This window comes from Rhinatrema bivittatum, chromosome 12 (assembly GCF_901001135.1).
Source record: "Rhinatrema bivittatum chromosome 12, aRhiBiv1.1, whole genome shotgun sequence".
Taxonomy (NCBI): Eukaryota; Metazoa; Chordata; class Amphibia; order Gymnophiona; family Rhinatrematidae; genus Rhinatrema; species Rhinatrema bivittatum.
Genome location: NC_042626.1, coordinates 66498130 through 66515757, shown reverse-complemented (window position 1 = coordinate 66515757; position 17628 = coordinate 66498130). Strand labels below are relative to the sequence as shown.

Here is a 17628-nt window from a genome sequence, read left to right as displayed (position 1 = left end):
CCCCCCCCCCCACAGGCTCCCCCCCTCTTGCACACTCCCCCCACAGGCTCCCCCCTCCCTCCCTCTTGCACACTCCCCCACACAGGCTCCCCCCTCCCTCCCTCTTGCACACTCCCCCACACAGGCTCACCCCCCTCCCTCCCTCTTACACACTCCCCCACACAGGCTCCCCCCTCCCTCCCTCTTGCACACTCCCCCACACAGGCTCCCTCCCTCTCTCTTGCACACTCCCCACACAGGCTCCCTCCCTCCCTCCCTCTTGCACACTCCCCTACACAGGCTACCTCCCTCCCTCCCTCTTGCACACTCCTACACAGGCTACCTCCCTCCCTCTTACACACTCCCCTACACAGGCTATGTCTCTCTCTCACACAACCCTGCACACTGGCTCTCTTGCTCACAACCCCCTACACATAGGCTCCCCCTCTCTCTTACACACATATATCCTGTCACACAGGCTCTCACACATACATACATCCCTTCACACGGGCTCTTACACATACACACTCACAAGGCTCCCTTTCACAAACAAGCACCCTTACACAATACTTTTTCACACACACCAGCTCTCACACATATACACACTTTCACAATCTCTTCACGTAAGCTCCCTCTGGCACCCACACACAGGCTCCCTTCTCTCTCTTGCACACACACAGGCTACTTATACCTCTCTCACACAACCCTGCATACAGGCTCTCACACATACACAACACATCCCTTCACAAAGACTCCCTCCTCTCACAAACAAGTACCCTCATAAACATAATCCATTTTTCTCACACACCAGCTCTCATGATATACACACTCCTTCACAATCTCCTCACGTAGGCTCCCTCTCTGGCACCCACACACATGCGCTCTCTCTCATCCCCTAGGCTCACAGTCTTACACATACACTCTCTCACCAGGACCTGCTCCATTTTCGTTGTGAGAGGGGTGGCCTCCGCTCGCGGCATGCCCAAGCATGCTCCATCTTTGCTGCGAGGACGGCCTTCGCTCTTGGCACGCTGGGGGCTGTTTCATCTTTGCCACGAGCGGGTCGGGCTCCACTCGTGGCATAACAGGCCTCCTCTACTCAACCAGGACCAAAAGGGAACCTGGGAATCATGATCCAGGCCTTGCTTGACCAGACCCACAGGGAATCCTGAGGGCCACAGCCCAGGCCCTGCTCAACCAGCACATAGCCCCAAGGAAAACCTTGGGAGCTATGATCTGGGACTGCTCCTCTAGGGGGAAGAATCACAAAATTTGCTGCCCAAGGAGCCATGATTCTGCTCCAACAGGGAAAGCACACAACTACTGCACAAGCTCCAACAGGGACCAGGACCATAGGCTGGAGTCCTGGGAGTCATTAAATCCTAATGCACCAGACCACCAATATTTCTCTATCTCCACCATGCTGCTGGAGACAAAGAAATACCGACTATTGCTAGTGCAGTTATATCATTGCAGAAGTGTATCCTCTCTCTCCACCCACTACTGGGTGGAGAATACCCACTAGTCTGGACTGGGTGTAGCAGAATGATTGGGAAATGTTATTAAATAAAATAAGCATATAAATTCCCATAAGCAAAATGTCAGCATCTCCCACCCATATCTTTTGCTCAACCTCTCAGCCCTGTTTCTACCACTACCCTCTACATCTGTTCCAAGTATGTCCAAAAATCTTTTACAGTATTGGCCTCCAGCTCCACTGTTAAGCCTCTTTAATTCTAAGCATCTTTAATTCTAACAAAGCCAATACTCAAAATAAGAGATTCTGTTGTCCAAGACACCCAGACTTCTGCATTCACTGATGTTTTGGTTTAAACCCGAAGGCTACCCCCAGGTTTCCTTGATACCTGATACAATTGTACTACTGCTGCTATGGTTATAGCTGCAATTCCAAGCAGGTTACCCCACTACCTTCTTGAAAGCATGATGTAGTTGTATCACTGCTGTTTAGGGTTGTAACTGTCATTCTGTATTTATTCTGGGTAGGTGAGCAAATCCTATATTTAATCCTATATTTAATCCAACACTCAAGTTCCCTTTCACATATATCAACACCAACCTTTGAAATCTAAATAGTCACAAAAATGAGCAAGGCTGTTGCCCACACATCCAATCTCTTAAATCTCTATGGAAACTAACCAGCCACCACCAACTTGCCAGCACTGATGTTAGTCATTTCTGAAGAGCTGTAGCCTACTGGTACCAACATGGCCACCCTATGGTCTACAATATATCCCTCAATGGGACTAATCCCTGTCCAAGAGGGTCCTTATCTGTTAAAATTAAGTATGAATTTCTAAGTAGCTTCTTGTTATTCCTGCTTAAAAATAAGTCTGGGCATTCTTGAGTGATGTCATAACTTGGATAGATCTATTGGATGGCTGGGATTGTGAAATAATTTGTAACATAACTGCCCTCAAGACTACAGAGAGATAGCAGAGGAACAGATCAATGGAAATAGTGTCACAAATCACATCATGTACAAAATTGCTTCAATGGGAGCAAGAATATTATCTAGCCTTGGTTTCCAAGCAATGTGTTTTATTAAGGAAGCCAAAAACAGAAAATGTGCCAGCAAATATTCCTCGTGAAAACTGAAAAAAAAAAATGTAAAATCAACAGCAATATTAAAGACTTGCCAGTAAACCTTTTCTTTCAAAAGGTCTGGATAAATTTTCTTCTGCTAAGATGAAAATGAAGCTATCACCACATGATAAGTGAGATCATCAATAACACCTACACACAGAGCACATCCTCCTAGTTACTTGCTCACCCAGGAAATCCAGCCGCATTTATCATGGGTTTATCCTTTCTTCAGTAAATCTTTAGCAGAAATGAACAGAACAGCCAGTTCTCAGTGTCATTACTGATTTCTTTCAAATCCAAACAACTTTGCTTTGAAAACCTAACTAGAAAATTTTGATGCAAAGTTTCAGTGGAATAATGTCCCCCGACCACTTTCCTTCAATATTAAACTCTCCAACTCATCTTTAATAATGGGACCAATGTTTTCAGCAGCGTTCAAGTCTAGAGAGTTCCTTGGCCAAACATAGTTACCCCAAAAATCAATGCCATTTTCTTTAAGCAGCTCGCATGTATGGCGCCTTACCATGGACAAAAGTAGCATTGCCTACTACCAAAATGTTTTCTGGATCACTCAAAAAATGGGATAACATTTTCAGCTAAATTATATCTAAAAATAGACGCCATCCCAAGATTCCTCATGTTCTTTGATTACCCACATTTTCTTCACTATAAACATGACAAAAGGACCAATGCAAGCAGGGTTTCTGACAATTTGGCGATAATGTCATTAATTTCATTCAAAGTTTGTGATCAAACTATTATTTTGAAAATTTGGCTTTTGAACCGATCAAATGAAAAATTTGTTGGAAGGCACAAAATGAAGAAAATCCTCCTCATCCTAATTTCATAAACAATTTACCAGCCAGAGCCTTTGTATATGGGTTTCGGTTTTCAATGGTTTCGAAATAACATGAAATGGTGGATACCAGCTCTGACTCAATAACGATAAACGTCCTCTATCAATATTTTCCCTCCTCTCATCCAAATCGTTCGGGCTACCTGGTAACAGTTTTTCTACTTATTGCTGGAAGTTTCAATAATTTGGGGGCTTTAAGACAATATTAGCAGTTGACCATCACCAAATTCCATAAAACACTCATCAGCAGTCTTGGCCGATATATTCTGAACCCAGCTTTTATTTCAACCTAATTTTTTGGCAATCCACACTTAATACGTTCAATCTGACACTATGTTACAACCATAAATTTAAGTAAGGTGTAAGGTACTGTTACATTCCAAATTGAATGGCTTACAAAATAGTACAAAAATTATATTAGCAGGATAATCCAGTGAAGTGCTGGAGGGGGGTAGGCAAAGATTATGCAACACCCGGTAGTTTGGCACCAAAAATAAGCTATGGCAAAAAGAGGTATCTTCCACGAAAAAGCTGACCAGTTTCCCTGGTTGATGGTTATCTAATAAGGAGAACTTCATACCTGCTGGTTTTAGTGTCTGTGTGGTATTCTGATACAAGTTTAATTTGACTGGGTTAACATCATAAGTTGAGCTTTTCCAACGGTAATATCAGTATCTGCTTTAAGCATTTCAGATTTTATTTATTTATTTATTTATTAAGGCTTTTATATACCGAATTTCTTGATACAAATCAAATCAATTCGGTTTACAATTAACTAAGTAGAATATACAATTAACCAATCAACAAGAGATACAGAGCATACAGTTACATTATAACAAGGAAGCCTTAACTTGGAGTAGGAAAATAAAGAAGGGGTGAACGGAGCAATAAATATATAAAGTGCAATAAAATAGAATAAATACTATATACAGTGGAGGGGGCTAGGAGCCAACCTCTCTTTAATGGATATTAGGCATGAAAAATTTGGAAAAGTTTTGTTTACAGAGATGTGTGGTGAACAATTCTAGATCAGGCAATGGAGTTTGTGGTGGGGAAGGCTTGGCTGAACAGCCATGTCTTTAGTTTCTTTTTAAAAGTTGTTAGACAAGTCTCCAGTCTGAGGTCCGGAGGCATGGCGTTCCACATGGAAGGGCCTGCTGTAGAGAATGACCGGTCTCTGATGTTTGCGTGGTGCACTAATTTGATTGTAGGAACGTGTAAAGATCCCTTGTAAGCATCCCTTAAAGGCCTGGCTGTCGAGTGCAGTCTGAGAGGATGAGACAGATCAAGCGGGGTTTGATGGTGGATATTTTTATGAATGATTGTGAGAGATTTATGGAGGATCCGGAAGTTTACTGGGAGCCAGTGGAGATCTTTTAGAATAGGAGAAATATGCTCTCTCCGATTGGTATTTGTCAAAATCCTTGCCGCTGCATTTTGTAGCAGCTGGAGCGGTTTAATGGTAGAGGCTGGAAGACCATGCAGGATGGAGTTGCAATAGTCGATCTTAGAGAACAGAATGGCTTGGAGGACGGATCTGAAATCGTAGTGGAATAGGAGCGGTTTGAGTTTTTTTGAGTACTTGTAACTTGTAAAAGCACTCCTTAGTAGTGTGTTTTATAAAATGCTTTAGGTTAAGGTGACTGTCGATTAAGACTCCAAGATCTCTGGCGTGTGATATATGTGGAATATTTTGTGATTGGAGAAGTATGGGACTACCTTCTGGAGTAATTAGTAAGAGTTCGGTTTTAGAAGTGTTGAGCACAAGGTTGAGGCTAGATAAGTAGTGGTTTATAGTTTGTAGATGAGCGTTCCATAACTTGAGTGTTGAGTCCAATGATTTGGATATAGGGATTAAAATTTGAAGGTCATCTGCGTAAATATAAAATTTGAGTTTGAGGTTTGAAAGTAGGTGGCAGAGGGGGAGAATGTAGATATTAAACAGGGTGGGTGATAGGGAGGAGCCCTGGGGGACGCCAAAAGGAGCATTAGTATGAGGTGATTCCATGTTTTTAACTTTTACCTTATAGCCTCTATTACTGAGGAAAGATTCGAACCATCTGAGGGCTGAGCCTGTAATTCCTATGTCTGAGAGTCGGTTTAGGAGGATGTTGTGATTTACCGTATCAAAAGCCGCAGAGATGTCGAGGAGGGCTAAGAGAAATGACTGTCCTTTATCAAAACCAATATATAGTTGATCCAGGAGGGAGGTGAGGAGGGTTTCCGTATTGTGTTCTTTTCGGAAACCATATTGTGACGTGTGAAGTATATTGTGGTCTTCTAGGTAATTTGAAAGTTGCTTATTTACAATTTTCTCCATGATCTTAGATACAAATGGGAGATTTGATATGGGACGGTAATTGTTGAGGTCTTCCGGGTCCAGGTTGGATTTTTTGAGTATGGGTTTGAGCGTGGCCAATTTGAGTGCGTCCGGGAATGTTCCTTGTGTAAGGGAACAATTGATGATATCAGCTAGATATTTGGATATGTATTCTGGGATGAGGATCAGTAACTTGGAGGGTATTTGGTCCAGTGGGTGGGTCGAAGGTTTCATTCTTTTTATCAGCGATTCTACCTCTAAGGTGTGGGTTGAATCAAAGGAATCCAATCTTATGTCTGAGTTTGGTAGGAGAACTGTGTCCGGAAGAGTAGGATTTGTGTTGACAGGTAATCTGGCCAGGGTATTGGTGATTTTATTTTGAAAGAATAAGGCCAGGTCATTGGCCTTTGATTGAGCTGTATCGTCAGGGATGTTAGGAAGAGCTGTTTTGGTCAGTTCCGAAACATAGGAGAAGAGGGCCCTCGCATCATACAGCATATCGTGGATGCGGTGAGCATAGAAATCTCTTTTTGTTCGAAGTATTGCTGATCTGTACTGGTGGAGAGTAGTTTTGTATATGGAAAGAGTGAGGGGATTAGAGTTCTTCCTCCATTCTTTTTCTTTCCGTCTTAGATTTTGCTTCTGAGTGCGGAGTTCATTAGAGAACCACGGTTGCTTATTTTTATGGGAGGGGTTTATAATTTTTTTTGACATTGGGCATAGTTCATATCGGTGTGTGATTTGCTGTATTTTTTCAGTAAATGCAAGAACCACAATATGTAGTGATGAAGAAAAAGTGATGTCCCCCTAATGAAGGAATCTGAAACAATCCAATGTTGGGGAGTGGATTTTTCCACTCCCCAACTCTTTGAGCGCCCCTTCGAGCAATCCCTTCAGACAGCCCCAAAGCACTGTAACTTGTTTCCTATAATATGCGGCCACATATAAATGGACGTTGAGTACGGCAACATCTTTCCACCCACCTCATCACGCTTCCCACATCCGGAAAGGACAGCAAAGTTCACCGTACACCTCTGATCAAGCAAGACAAGGCTAAGCAGCACGAATGGTATTGTAGTCTGCTAGTTCTCAACGGATAAAAGTATCGACTATCTAGGTTTTGACTGTATAATCCACCTTATTAATTAGCAGTCAGTAGTATGCCTGATACCTGTATGTTGTTTGTATGTTGTTTGAATGCACTTGCCCTGTCACTTGGATTGTACCCTGCTTGTGCTGCAATTATACTTCACTTCCCACTCTTTCCTGACTCTAATACCTCAAGACACGTGCAGGACACAATGCCTCCTTTAATCACCAACTGCTCTGTTGCCTTCCAACCAGAACACCACTCTAATCAGCCATTCTCATTCACACACCTGACCTCAAAACACAAGATCTCTCTCAACAAAAGAAGGCTGATCCCCATAAAGACACTCACACGCTCTCAAGCAATTAGTATCTCACTCATTTCCATTATCCTTTTCAACGCACAATCACTAACAAAGAAAACTCATATACTACATGACTTTCTAACTGATTCGAAACCAGAAATATGCGCTGTCACTGAAACCTGGTTCAAACAGCATGACACACCACTCATCAACCAATTACCCTTAGATACTTACGATGTTTTCTCAATCCCTAGGAAAAAGAAGAGAGGAGGCGGCATCCTCTTAGCTGTTAAAAAGGACTTACAACTATTGGCCCAAAAATGCGATCTTCCAATTCAATACGAAATTGGATTTTTCAAATCCAACACACTCCAGCTCTGTCTCATTTATACCTCCCCAGGGCTTCTAGAGAAAGACTCATCCCCACTCATTGAATTTATTGCAAACTCACTATCCCATGATATACCTACGATCCTCCTAGGTGACTTTAATTTACACGTTGATACCTCCCCACAATCCCCGGCCTGCGAAGCTTTCATATCAGCCCTTGAAGCTATGGGTTTCCATCAAATTGTGAACTCTCCCACACACAAAGCTGGCCACACACTTGATCTGATTTTTATTAACTCCCCCATCAACATCAGCAATCCACCCTCTTGCACAGCAGTTCCCTGGTCAGATCATTACTTGATCCAGACTAAACTTATTCTTCCTCAAAGTTCTACCACCATACCACGACAGCCATTATCTTTTAAATTTCGTAAAGCCTGCTCCACTGATACCATCTCACAAGCATGCGCTGAATTAGAAAAAAAAATTGACCTCTCTTCCCCAGAAAACGCCTTCTCCACCTGGGTCAACATTACTCTCTCCATTGCCAATGAGCATTGCCCACAAATAACAAAAACTGTAAACCTGAACCACAGAAATAGAAAACCCTGGTACAATCCGTACCTCAGAAATCTTAAAACACAACTTAGAGCTGCTGAAAGATCCTGGCGCAAACAACAATCCCCCTCTAATAAAACAATCTACTACCAACGCATGCATGAATATAGAAATTCCATCATTCACACCAAACGTGAATACTACGCCAAAAAAATACATGGCTTGCAATACAATCCCAAGGCCCTTCTCTCTATGGTAGCTGAACTCACCTCTCCCTCCCACACACAACAAATTTCTAACTCTTCAAAAAATCGCTGCAATGAATTAGCCCAATTTTTTAAAAATAAAGTCTCCGCCATCACAACGCAATTCTCTAATAATAACTTAAATATTTGCCTACCGACTTTTAGCGCTTCAGTCTCCCTCTCCTCGTTCGACTCTTCTTCCTCCCTCGAAGTAGAAAACATCCTTAAAAGGATGAAACCCTCATCGCATCCCTCTGAAACTATTCCTTCGAAACTCCTGCTTTCAATACCCAAAGTAATTGCCAAACCTCTATCGAATATCCTGAACTGCTCACTAGAACATGGCTCAGTCCCAAATTTCCTAAAACAAGCAGTAGTGAAACCACTACTCAAAAAACCCAATCTCGACCCCGCTACCTTGTCTAACTACAGACCTGTTTCTAACCTCCCTTTCCTAGCTAAAATCCTTGAGAAACTAGTCAACTCTCGTCTTTCTGATCACCTTGAACTAAACAATATCCTCCCTCCCACACTACATGGTTTCAGGAAACATCTCAGTACTGAAACCTTACTGCTCTCCCTGCATGATACTCTCATCAGAGGGACTGACTCAGGTTCCTCTTATCTGGTTGCCATGCTTGACATCTCGGCTGCGTTCGACACAGTCAACCACGATGTCCTCCTTAACATCCTCAGGAGTATTGGGATCTCCGGCAATGCCCTCTCCTGGATACAATCATATCTCCAAAATCGCTTCTTCACTGTCTTTGTGGATAATAAAGAATCTGACCCCATTAGTCTGCCTCAGGGTGTTCCCCAAGGCTCCTCCCTCTCTTCTACCCTCTTCAATATATACATGCTTCCTCTCACCACCCTGCTCACCAACCTGCACATCAAGCATTTCATTTATGCTGACGATGTGCAAATCATTTTCCCATTTTCCGACTCCCTCCAAACTGCCCTACATAACTGGGAATCCTGCCTTTCCTCCATCACCCAACTTCTTAATGACATGCATCTAGCTTTAAATCCCAAAAAAACTGAACTTTTAATCATATCTAACAAGCAACCTCTTCCAGACATTCCACCTACACACTCATCCTCCTCTTTCCCCACACAGGTTCGCAATTTAGGTGTACTTATAGATAATCACCTGACTTGTAAATCATTCATTAACTCTATCATTAAGGAATGTTATTATAAGCTTCAAACAATAAAAAAACTCAGACCTCTTCTCCATTTCATGGATTTCCGTACTGTAATTCAGTCTATTATTCTATCCAAAATAGACTATTGTAACGCACTTCTCCTTGGCATCCCCGCTTCACACACCAAGCCTTTACAACTTTTACAAAATGCTGCCGCTCGTATTCTATCAAACTCCAAAAAGAAGGACCATATCACCCCCATACTCATCTCTCTACACTGGCTCCCTATACACTCCCGAATTCTTTATAAAGCACTCTCCATCATCCACAAAAGTCTGCTACACTCCAATCTCAATTGGATCTACCCTCCACTCACCCCTCGCACCTCCAACAGACCCACCCGCACAGCTCTCCTAGGAACCCTACATTCCCAACCCATTAAAGCTTTCAAACTCTCCTCCACCATAAGCAGAGCCTTCTCTCTAGCCGGTCCCACTATCTGGAACTCCTTACCTCATGACATCCGCATGGAGTCATATACACCCACTTTCAAAAAAAAACTAAAGACCTGGCTCTTCCAGCAAGCCTACCCTACGTCACCCCCCATCACATAAACTCCTTCCGAAATGGATAACCCCAATCCACATTTGTGAACTCGGCCTGAATATTGGATTACGAAATGCCTCTGATTTTGGTACCTTGAAATGTTATAATTTTATGTTTATAGTTATTTATATATATATATATATATATATATACATATATATAGGTTATAGTATGTAAATCAATACCCCCCTCCAATGTATTTCTTCCTTGGTTTTTGTTAAGGGCTATGCCCTAAAGTTAACTGTATTTATCTGTTCCTTGTAAGGGCTTCGCCCATAAAGTTCATGTTTTACTGTGAACCGATGCGATGTGCAAACGGACATCGGTATATAAGAGACATTAAATAAATAAATAAATAAATAAATAAATAAGTGTATTTTTATTGCTTAAAAAAACACTTTAAAAATGGACACATGCCTATGATTAATTATAAGGCAATGAAGGTAATGTGATACTGGAAGTACCTAGGAAGAGGCCACAATAGATGGTTAGTACTGATGTTAGAAGGAATTGGGCCGTTTTGCTAGAAGGGTGTTCTATACATCTGCATTTTTTTTCTCTCTTTTCCAGCTCTGCCAATGAGCTTTTAACAGACTGCAAATAATTTTGGGGTGTGCTATACTGAAATAAAACCATCAATGCAAGTACAACCCAGCAGCATTGCATTAATCACTGCAACTCTAGTAAGATCCAATAAAGATGAGTTGTCCAACAAACAAAATTATTATAAATCAATGATTTGTAAGGTTGATGAGAAGGGCCAAACCATGACAGATCCAGGAGCCATTGAGCCCAATATCTTGTTTGACAATACAGGTCACTTGGAAATACCCAGCAGAGTAAGAGTTGGCAATCCACAGGTCTAGCTAGCTAATAAGCATTGATCCTTGTGAAATTACACCATGATTTCTCTTCAGACTGAATAAACCATAATATAGCACTTAGCTTCCTTTTGGCTAAGGTTCAAGTGATATGAACAGAAGACAGTCCTTTCTTGTCCTGATGACTGAAGCTGAAAACCTATATAACATCCAGGGGGGAAGGCTTAATGCCCTGCCACCCAATTCCACTGGTGACAGAATAATGTGATGATCATTGCCAAAGTAGAAGGATTAAAACATCCTTAAAAAGAAAAAAAATTAACCAGAAAAATAAAAAATCATCCACCCAACACCATTTCACCAGACGAAGAGCAGACCTATCATCAGACATTTTACGAGGTAATTTTGAATTCATCACCCAAAACCAAAGCATTATAATTGTACAGTAATCTCCTTACCCACGTTTTAAAATTTTTTGCACCTAAGTCAACAAGAAATGGGATAAACACAAGCAATCCCTGGGATGGTAAGAAAGCAAGGTAATATGCATAGAGCAGCAGTTATAACCCTAAAATCTTTTCTGGGCAGACTGGATGGGACATGTGTCTTTTTCGGTCATTTACTATTTTAATATCTTGGGCATTAGGATTTTTGATTGGCCTAAACCAAACTCCTAACATAGGAGTTTATAATTCGGAAAGATACATCAGCACAATAGCGACTAACCATATCTGCTGACATTATCCCTCCAAAGGGTAATCTCAAACAGATGGAGGTTGATGAGCCGTGCAACATAAATGGCACTCCAATGTCAACGCAAGAACAGCAACATCAAAGGCAACAACCAGGGATGAGTCTGCAGCAGTGACAGCACCAATGCAGTCTCCACCCTGGACCAAGGAGAGTCCGGTCACTCTAAAGGCTGCCTCCTCCCTCCCACCATAGCCCCATGCTGCAGTGTCCCATATCAAAACTAGCCAGAAAGTACAAGCCCCACGTCAGGCATAACTCGTCAGATTAATAGGTGCTCTTCCCTACACATACGATAAATAAAACGCCGGGGCTGTTCAAGTCCTCTGAACGAGGTGGGAGCGCTTTAGCTTCCAGAGGGGCCCAGAGCAGGGCTATGAAGACAAACAGCGTGATTTGGAAAGCAAGGGATGGTTTTCCAACGCAAACGGAGGATGAACAATTACTATTTGCTATTATTATTGTACCAAAACCAAGGACACTCAGACACAGCGAAGGCACTAGGCAGGCAATCATATGGAGGGGGACCAAATTACACGTCTGCTGCATCCCTCCACCTGCCAAATTATTATTTAACAGCCGGGACGCCAAGAACCTTTTCCTCAGGGGTCAAGCGGAGGAATTTCAAGCCGAGGGGGATAGGGTTAACTGCGGAACTAAAACTGTGGGAGAGGGTCCTCCCACAGCACGGTTTCTTTTTCCAGTACCATTTTCACGTAATCTTTGTATTTCATTTATCCCACTTCGAGCAGGGGGAAGTTTACGCATCGGGTTGAAAGCAAAACCTGGACCGCAGTGCAAGCAGTCAGAGATACTCACCCTGCCCGCCATCTTCCCTTCCTGCCCGGCGTCCGGCTCCGTCCGCCGCAGCCGCTCCGAATGACGAGAACGAGGATAGCGCGAGACCGGGAGAGGGCGAGCGCGCGCCGACCGCGCAGCCCCGCTCCCCAGCGGCAACTACCACAGCCGCAGTCACCCACCCAATGAGAATGAAGCAGGGGGCGGGACCACGAGAAGAGCGACAACAGGAAGCTAAGCTAAACCAAACCCCGCCCCCTCCCCGCCGGCGAGAATTTGCTACTGCAACGACGCGGCTTCCACGCGGGCCCAAATGCCGGAAGTAGCCGCAGAAGCAAAGGGCGTGGAGGTTCTGACGTAAAAACTAGTTAGGTTGCCCTAAGTTGGATGAGTTTTATCGTTTGTAATTAGTTGTTTTGTTCCTTTTCTATTTTTTAATTGATGGGGTTTTTTCTGTCTGCAGAAAGTATATTTCAGTAGAAAGTTTCGACAGCTTCGTTTCTAAGCAGTTTTAGAATATATCGGCTCGATACAGTAAGGCCGCGGTAAAAACAGTGCGGCAGTGTCAGGCGCACCCTTCCTCCCCGCACGCACAGTTCTCCTGACCTAACGCCTGATTCTCTCTTCTAATCGCATGCAAATGCATGCCGCGGCTGTGAAGCGTTAGGGAAGGGTTTTGCCCGAGCAACCCATTTTACTGTATAGGCGCTGTAACAGCGCCTATACAGTAACCTGGATGCGCTGGTACCTGTCATTTCAAATGACATTTGAAATGACAGGCACCAGGAAGTGTAAAAAGTGTAAAAAACAAAAAACCTGTGTGTTATATAAAAAAATAAAAAAAATTTAAATACCTGTCGGAGGGCCGTGGGTCCAGGCGGCCGGTGGGCGGCGGGCAGCCATCAGCGGCATCCGGTAGTCCCTTCTCCCAAAATCGCACGGGCGGGTTGGCAGCGGGGGGGGGGCGGCAGCAGGATCCGGGAGCGGCGGGTAGGCAGCAGCGGGGTCCGGGGGGGCAGCGGCAGCAGGATGCAGGGGCGGCAGCGAGATCCGGGGAGCGAGTAGCGGCAGCGTGTTCGATCGGGCAGGCAGGTAGGTGGCAAAAAAAAGATGGCCGCCTGCACGGGAAAAGCGTGCAATTGGCCGCTGAAGACGTGACGTCACGACGTTTGGCGTCACGGGGTGTGACGTCACGTCTTCAGCGGCCAATTGCAGCTTTCCCCCGTGCAGGCGGCCATCTTTTTTTCCCACCTACCTGCCCGATCGAACACGCTGCCGCTACTCGCCCCCCGGATCTCGCTGCCACTGCCGCCCCTGGATCCTGCTGCCCCCCGGACCCCGCTGCTGCCTACCCGCCGCTCCCGGATCCTGCTGCCGCCCCCCCGCTGCCGACCCGCCCGTGCGATTTTGGCGCTCATCCAGGCAGGGGGAGCCGGAGGTCGTTCGCCGTCGGCTCCCTCTGCCTGGATGAATGCCCGTGCAAAATCGGGAGGAAGGGAGAAGGGACTACCGGATGCCGCTAATGGCTGCCCGCTGCCCACCGGCCGCCTGGAGCCACGGCCCTCCGACAGGTATTTAAAATTGTTTTATTTTTTTATATAACACACAGGTTTTTTGGTTTTTACACTTTTTACACTTTTTACACTTACCGTAGCAGGCCCGAGCCTTGCTACTTTTTCGTTTGGTTTTTTTTTGCTTCGGGAGGAGGGGACCGGACGGGGCTGCAGGAGACCGGACGGGACCAGGGCGGGTAGGCAATGTTTTTACACTACACTACACTACACTAACTCCTACTAGGGGGAGGCGGTAAACTAGCAGGTTAAGGCCGCGGCAGAACAGCGGGTTACGGAGGAGATAATATCAGCGCCCGTTACAGTATCGCAGGGGAATAGCTAATTCCTTCATTATACAGCTTTTTCGTTCATTTACATGCTGGGTGCGGAAAGGGTTTAGGAAAGGGTTTAGGAAGCGCTAAGGACACGTGAAACTGGAGACTGTATCGCTGGATGGCCTTACTCGTCTGTATTGTGCGCTCCCAGCACGTTACAGACGGGGAATCTTTAACTCAACGTTACTGTATCGACCTGATAGTAATTAGATGATAGGCGCTAGCCTAATTAACTAGGTAGCTCAAGATTGTTAGGGACAGAATGAGATTTCTTCTTTACTTTTTAGCTGAATGCAAGGAATTCCATTTTAGAGAAATTAGTCCAAAAGTAATACAATTATGGCAAGTTAAAAAAAAAACAGGAATGCTTGGTTTCTACTTGATGAACTTGTGAGTCATTTTTGTGTTAGTCCTATTCAAAAGGATCAAACAAGTTAGTCAAGTATATTGTTAGTGCAGGAAAAAGGTATCTCTTACCTTTTTAAGGCGTGAGCTAAATCAAAATCCACTTTTAATCAGTATTATCATTATGATTTGTATAGCACATACCAGATATATGTAGTGCTATACAGACACATAATGGACAGTTCCCTGGAGCTTACACTGTAATCGAGACCGACAGCACACCAAATGAAAAATGAGGCATTGAGTTAAGACAGCAAAGCCATGACTGAGAAGATTTAAGGTAGGTGGAAATTAAAGTGAAGTGAGGCAACTTTTGCATATCCTCAAATGTGACGATTGTAGTCTGGAAATCTTTCATTGAGTTCTATTCCTTCATGATTTGAAGATCTGAGTCATAAAACATCATATCAGATCCTCTATAAATGGATCAGAACAACATTTTGAATGGAATAAAAGGGCAGACTGCATGGGTTAACTGGTCTTTTGCTGCCATCATTTATTTATTTATTATTTTATTATTTTCTATACCGGCTTTCACGACCAGAGGTTGCATCAAGTCGGTTTACATTTAACAAGTCGTGCATTGAACATAGAACTAGCGGTATTGAACTGGTGCGGAAAATAATAGTTGCAGTGAACAAGGAAGTTGACAACTGGGATAGGAGGAAAAGAGAGAAAGGGACAGGAATATTTACATTGTGATAAATTTAAAGGTCACTAAGCCTTAGCTTCACACAATTGCCAAGTGCTTACAGACTAGCTCTGAAATTAGTAAATTACATTTCGTGGCTTTGAAGAGTTAGACTGGGACAATTTCATATTTATGAGGGAGGTGAACTTAAAATCTGGTGGGGTGAATGTTGTGGGAGAAGGTAGGCTGCCTGATGTGGCTCATTGCCATGCATTGGTGTAATCCACTCGTCACTCCCACAGTGTATGTGGATCAGGAGTTGGACTGCCTGAAGTTTGAAAGAATTGAACCGAATTGAACAGCTGCAGGTTGCAATGCTGATGAATTTTGTTTTAGAGACTAATTTTCCCTCTCATGGAAACCTAGCAGTAGGCTCTTTAATTCAACAGCCATTCATAGAGTCCTAACAATCTACCACTAATTTAGTCCTAGAAGCATTTCACAAATTTATATCCAAACAAATCATTTTGATACATCTGTTGTTAAAAGGCTAATACTATTTTCCTTTAAATTATGTCTACTTTCCTTTGCAAAAATCTTACCTTAATTTTGAAGATAAGGTTGCCCTGCTAAATTCCAGTCCCAAAAGGGGCATAAAGCATTATCAGGCCTATCCAGTACCGAGCGGTAGGAAGAGCTGCGTTAGTGCCTACGGCACCCGCGGTTACCGCCCGCACAGTGCAGCTCACCTACCGCTCGATCCTGAAGCCTAATTGTATGTAAATGTAAGCCGCGTCCGAAAAGCCTTAGGCCCGCGCAACCCAGGATACTGGATAGAGCGCCTATACAGGATCCTGGGTGCGCGGGCCTAAGGCTTCACGCCACGCTGGTATCTGTCATTTCAAATGTCATTTGAAATGACAGATACCAGGAAGCAACGGCGGCGACAGCGCAGAAGCAACGGCGAAACGACTTGTCAGTGTCCCCCCTCCTCTCGGAGCAGGGCGGATTTTCCGCCCTGCTCCGAGAGGAGGGGGGACACTGACAACGGCGAAGCTTTCCCCCAGCCCGGACACCGGCAAAAAACTTTTCAGCGGCAAAACTTACTGTTTTGTAGCCAGCAGCCCTGAGCAGGAACACGATCTGCCTCCCGTAGCTCCTCCCGAAGACAAAGATGGCCGCCTGCACGGGGAAAGCGTACAATTGGCCGCTCAAGACGTGACATCGTGACGTCACGTCTTGAGCGGCCAATTGCGCGCTTTCCCCATGCAGGCGGCCATCTTGTCGGGAGGAGCTACGGAGCCAGGTCGTGTCACTGATGATGGCTGCAAAAAAGTAAGTTGTGCAGGCGTCTGAAAGCAACTTACTTTTGGGATCTTGACAGATCCCAAAAGTAAGTCGCTTTTGGAAAAAAAACCAAAATTGTCAATTTTGAAAAAAAAAAAATTGCTTTTCTTTTTTTTTTAGCTTCACCGCTCAGTTTCGTCGTTCAGTTTCGCCGCTTGTCTCTTCTCCCCCCCTCCCTCTGGGAGGGGGGAGAAGAGACAAGCTTTTGGTTTTTTTTTAGTTTGGCCGCTGTCATCTCTTCTCCTCCCTCCCGGAGCAGGGCGCGAAAAGCAGCCTTGCTCCGGGAGGAGGGAGAACAGACTGACAGCGGTCGGGTCTGGGTTGGGGGTCTGGGTCGGGTCCGGGATTCGCCGGGTCGGGTCCGGGCTTCGCCGGGTCGGGTTCGGGCTTCGCTGCTCAGTTTCGCCGCTTGTCTCTTCTCCCCCCGCCCTCCGGGAGGGGGGAGAAGAGACAAGCGGCGAAACAACTTACTTGCACGGGGAAAGCGGTTTCCGTGGCAGCCCCAGTCCTCTCCCCTCCTCCCGAAGCAAAAAAAAAAGCGAAAAAAACGTTGCAGCCCCCCTCCGGACATCGGAGGGGGGCTGCAACGTTTTTTTTCGCTTTTTTTTTTTTGGCTTCGGGAGCAGGGGACAGGACTGGGGCTGCCACGGAGACCGGCACCCATGATCGCGGCCGGGGCAGGTGAGCGGGGGCTGGGGGAAAGCTTGCCACCTACCCTTACCCATGCCTCTACCGCCTGGGTCAGGGTAGGCGGTAAGTTTGCAGGTTAAACGCGCGACAAAACGGCAGGGAAAGGTAGCGTTAGTCGGGGCGCGGGTTACGGGATGCTAGGGGAATAGCTAATTGGCTCGTTTGCATGCAATATCGAGCTAATTCGCTCGTTTGCATGCAATATACATGCCGCGGGCGGAAGGGGTTACCCGGGGAATTTAGGCCGCGGTAGGAGTA

At 44.9% G+C, this 17628-nt stretch overlaps 1 protein-coding gene across 2 annotated transcripts in view; it reads right to left on the bottom strand.

Annotated features, from left to right (window-relative positions):
- Positions 1 to 12632, bottom strand: part of NSF (N-ethylmaleimide sensitive factor, vesicle fusing ATPase) — a 251295-nt gene extending 238663 nt beyond the window's left edge. Inside the window, exon 1 of one of the 2 annotated variants that reach the window (XM_029572512.1) lies at positions 12431 to 12632. In XM_029572512.1, the coding sequence (XP_029428372.1) occupies positions 12431 to 12442 (12 nt within the window). In that variant the 5' untranslated portion in view covers positions 12443 to 12632. The remainder of the gene's footprint in view (positions 1 to 12430) is intronic. The other variant, XM_029572513.1, reaches the window with a different exon arrangement.
- Positions 12633 to 17628: the final 4996 nt, after the last annotated feature.